The sequence below is a fragment of the Argentina silus genome, assembly GCF_951799395.1.
Source record: "Argentina silus genome assembly, chromosome: 6".
Lineage (NCBI taxonomy): Eukaryota > Metazoa > Chordata > Actinopteri > Argentiniformes > Argentinidae > Argentina > Argentina silus.
Window position 1 is genome coordinate 1,756,451 of NC_139660.1, and position 5,000 is coordinate 1,761,450.

The 5,000-nt window shown below is 52.8% G+C and overlaps 1 protein-coding gene across 1 annotated transcript in view; it reads right to left on the reverse strand.

Annotated features, from left to right (window-relative positions):
* Positions 1 to 5,000, reverse strand: part of ralgps2 (Ral GEF with PH domain and SH3 binding motif 2) — a 58,511-nt gene that overhangs the window by 39,446 nt on the left and 14,065 nt on the right. Inside the window, 1 exon segment of the mRNA XM_083671914.1 lies at positions 1 to 32. This exon segment is cut by the window's left edge and continues 58 nt beyond it. Coding sequence (XP_083528040.1) covers positions 1 to 32 — 32 coding nt within the window.

The window sequence follows — 5,000 nt, forward strand, 5'->3', positions numbered from 1 at the left end:
TGGAGGATCTCCCTCACCACCCAGAAAGTCACCTGGAGAACAGAGAACACACACACACACACACACACACAATATTATTATTGCAAAACACACTTAAAATGAGCACCAATAGATAGAGCAGTGTTTCTCTGTGTGAGCACCGTCCACAGGACCAAATCCATAACATGGGATCGCACCAATGACAACAACATCACAGTGCAGGCTACCTCAGCAGGCCTCCTGCCTTAGGGGCTCTACACACTGCAGGCCTCCTGCCTTAGAGGCTTGAAACACCGCAGGCCTCCTGCCTTAGAGGCTCGAAACACTGCAGACCTCCTGCCTTCGGGGCTGTACACACTGCAGGCCTCCTGCCTTCAGGGCTCTACACACTGCATGCCTCCTGCCTTAGGGGCTCTACACACTGCAGGCCTCCTGCCTTAGGGGCTCTACACACTGCAGGCCTCCTGCCTTAGGGGCTCTACACACTGCAGGCCTCCTGCCGTCAGGGCTCTACACACTGCAGGCCTCCTGCCTTCAGGGCTCTACACACTGCAGGCCTCCTGCCTTAGGGGCTCTACACACTGCAGGCCTCCTGCCTTCAGGGCTCTACACACTGCAGGCCTCCTGCCTTAGGGGCTGTACACACTGCAGGCCTCCTGCCGTCAGGGGCTCTACACACTGCAGGCCTCCTGCCTTAGGGGCTCTACACACCGCAGGCCTCCTGCCTTAGGGGCTCTACACACCGCAGGCCTCCTGCCTTAGGGGCTCTACACACCGCAGGCCTCCTGCCTTAGGGGCTCTACACACCGCAGGCCTCCTGCCTTAGGGGCTCTACACACCGCAGGCCTCCTGCCTTAGGGGCTGGACACACTGCAGGCCTCCTGCCTTAGGGGCTCGAAACACCGCAGACCTCCTGACTTCGGGGCTGTACACACCGCAGACCTCCTGACTTCGGGGCTGGACACACTGCAGGCCTCCTGCCTTAGGGGCTGGACACACTGCAGGCCTCCTGCCTTAGGGGCTGGACACACTGCAGGCCTCCTGCCTTAGGGGCTGGACACACTGCAGGCCTCCTGCCTTAGGGGCTGGACACACTGCAGGCCTCCTGCCTTAGGGGCTGGACACACTGCAGGCCTCCTGCCTTAGGGGCTGGACACACTGCAGGCCTCCTGCCTTAGGGGCTGGACACACTGCAGGCCTCCTGCCTTAGGGGCTCTACACACTGCAGGCTGGCTTCCTTTTTACACTGTCCAGCCCCAGCCCACGGTGGACGTGTAACTAGGCCAGGTTCAGCCCAGTTCAGCCCGGTTCAGCTCGGCCCGGCTAAGTTAGGCCCTGCAGTGTGTGAAGTCAGGTTTCAGAGAGCTGCCCGGCCGTTCCTCCTCACACCTCGAGCCAAACGCATAACGCATCAAACAGACGGCCCCCGGGTCCCGGGTCAGAACGGCGTCGAGCGGAGGACTGGGCTAATGGGCCGCTCGCTCCGTCAGATTAGATGTCCCGTCTCCAAATGAGCTCTTTTGGGAAAAACAAGAGCTGCATAAGGGAAAAATTCCAGCACATTCCAGCTGATTAATGAACAGATACACATTATAAGTCAAAAGTGGAAGAGGGAGGTGTGTGTGTGTGTAGAGAGCGCTCTAATTGGCCAGCAGAGAAGGGATCTGTAACACACACGCACACACACACACACACAGCTCTCTACTCAGGTAGTAAATGCGGTCAATGAATCAGCATCTAGTCCAATAGGCCCTGGGGAGCGGGGGAGGAGAGGAGGAAGGGGGAGGAAGAGGAGAGGAGAAGAGGAAGGGGGAGGAGAGGAGGAAGGGGGAGGAAGAGGAGAGGAGAAGAGGAAGGGGGAGGAGAGGAGGAAGGGGGAGGAGGAGGAAGAGATGAGAGAGAAGGAAGAAGAGAGGCAGTGGGGGGGGTATCAGCCTCTCTGGGTCTGGGTGGTGTGTATAGTCTCCACCTGTCACAGTGTTCCTGATGAGGGACAGACAGACAGATAGGACAGAGGAGTCTGGACCCCCACAGCGAGAGAGAGACAAATGGAAACAGGGTCCTCTAGTGCCATGCAACACCTAACCACAGCCAAGGTACACACGTACACACACACACACACACACTTCCAGCTTTGACAAGGAGCGGAGCACAGAAATAAGTCCTCCTGTGCTGTGTGGGTGGGTGGGTGGATGGCCAGGGCTGTTCTCTGTGCTGGGCTGATCTCCGTGCTGATCTCTGTGCTGATCTCTGTGCTGAACGTTTCTAAGCCTCTCTAAGACTGCACTGATGAGACTCCCAGACAGCAGACAGGCCTTTGAGAGCTAATGGGAGAGGAAAGGGGGGGGGGGGGGGGGGGGGGGGTATGCCGAGTTCACAGCCTAACACCCCCCCCCCCCCCCCCACCCCACCACCAGGCTACACTGTAGCTGCTACTATTGTAGGAAGGAACACACAAGAAAAAAAAAAAAAGTGTGTTTTCATTTCTGGAAATTCTGATAAACGCGAGAGACTTAACCCCCCCCTATCCCAACCCCTACTTACACACACACACACACACACACACACACACACACACATACACACACACACGCACACACTTAATCTATGCAAATATCTTAAAGGAAAAAGAACCAGATGTGCCTAATTTTCACCATCTGTTAGTGGGTATTGTAGTGTGTGTGTGTGTGTGTGTGTGTGTGTGTGTGTGTGTGTGTGAGAGAGGAAGTGCAGCTGAAGATGGAGAGGAGAGATAATGAGAGATGGTTGCTCAAGGGATTAGAAGCAGGAAGGGAAGCAGGCCACAATCATATTATTGCATTATCACACACAGACACACGAAAAAAACATGTTTTCATTTCTGGAAACTGAGATAAAAGCAAGAGACTTCTCCCAACCCCTACACACACACACACACACACACACACAGACAGAGACAGACACACACACACACACACAGACACAATCCCGCTCAGAGGATGCCTTGAGAAAAATACTGTTCTCAAACCCTTCCCATCCTATTGAGACGCACCTCTCACATGTATAGTTAACTGTTACATGTGTCAACTCTCACTTGGCCCCAGAAGCAGGTCCAGGTGCAGGGCAGACCTTGGATGGGAGCCACCGCAGCCCTGGACCGATCCAGCCACGAGAGGCTGCAGCCTCCCGCTCACACTCCCACCGGCCCGGCTCGGCAGCCTCTGCCAATAAGGCCAGAGCATTGTCAAGGATGTCTCAGAGATTCACAGTACATCTGGGGGCACTTAGGACGCAGGTGCCCTGTCTGTCTTTACTGGGTGCAATAAGCCCTCTTTGATCAGAGCCGAGGCTGTTTAAGAAGACGTCATCGCCACACAACTGGCCTGTGTGTGTGTGTGTGTGTGTGTGTGTGTGTGTGTGTGTGTGTGTGTGTGTGTGTATCTACAGTATGAGTCAAAGGTTTGGACACAGCCAAGAGTGTGCAAAGCTGTCATCAAAGCAAAAGGTGGCTACTTTGAAGAATCTAAAATATGAAACATATTTAGTTTCACACTTTTTTGTTTACTACATAATTCCATATGTGTTCCTTCATAGTTTTGATGTCTTCAATATTAATCTACAATGTAGAAAATAATACAAATAAAGAAAAACCATTGAATGAGAAGGTGTGTCCAAACTTTTGACTGGTACTGTATGTATGTATGGATGTATGAATACTTACTGAGCACTTTATTAGAAACACCTGTCCACCTGCTCATGGTGGAGGTGATGTAATGGTGGAGGTGGTGTAATGGTGTGGGGAATGTTTTCTTGGCACACTTTGGGCCTGTTAATACCAATCAATCATGCCACAGCCTGTTTGAGTATTGTTGCTGACCATGTGCATCCCTTCATGGCCACAATTGACCCATCTTCTAATGGCTACTTCCAGCATGATAATGCACCATGTCACAAAGCAAAAGTCGTCTCAAACTGGTTTCATGAACATGACAATGAGTTCAGTGTTCTTCAGTGGCCTTCCCAGTCACCGGATCTGAATCCAATAGAAACCTTTGGGATGTGGTAGAACGGGAGATTCACAGCTTGAAAGTGCACCTGAAAAATCTGCAGGAATTGCGTGATGCAATCATGTCATCATGGACCAGAATCTCAAAGGAATGTTTCCAACATCTTGTGGAATCAAGAATTGAGGCTGTTTTGAGAGCAAAGGGAGGCCCTACCCAGTATTAGTATTTTGTATGTTAGTGTTCCTAATAAAGTGCTCAGTGAGTGTATGTGTGCACATGCGTATGTGTCCTTGTGTGCCCGCACATATGTGTGTGTGTGTGTGTGTGTGTGTGTGTGTGTGTGTGTGTCAGATCCGCTGTCGGCTCCCCTCAGACTGTGTGTTTGTGTAGAGAGGCCAGGGCAGGAGGAAGCAGCGTAGAGGCTGTGTGCAGTGAGAGGGTGGTGTCTGTGGTCTTTACTGCTGTGTTTACGGGTGGAGGAAGGCCTCCTGCTGCAGGCAGCGCAGACTCAGCTCCACAATAATCATAAATTACAGGGAACGCGGTGGAGCCCCTCCACCAGCTGATAGCTGTGGGAGAGCTTGTTTAACAGCCGGAGAGAGAGGCCCTTGTAAAGAGCACAGGAGGACAGAGGATTAGCATGGCTGCGTCTCTCTAAAAGAGCCGCTGAGGAGTCTGAGGCCGAGGCAGACGGGCTGGGGTTACGGTTTAGGGTTTACTGCGCCAGAACTGAAGACCTGCCTAAAAGCTTTAGATTAGATTCGATCGTATTGTCCTCCGAAGAGGAAATTCATTGGAAATGTGACCCACCAAATAAACAACCCCTCTGCTTCTGGCCAGGAGGCGTTCTTTAGCCGTGACCAGGGAGGGAGCGCCCAGGCGTGGAGGAACGAGGGGGTCCCATGCAGACCCCCTCTGAAGTCGCTCCCCAAGGCAAGGCAATGGCTGCTAGCCTGTTTGCTAGTAAGAGGTGCACATTGAGCTTGCAATATATCAGGACTTCAGAATGGACCTGTCATCAGAATGGACCTGTCA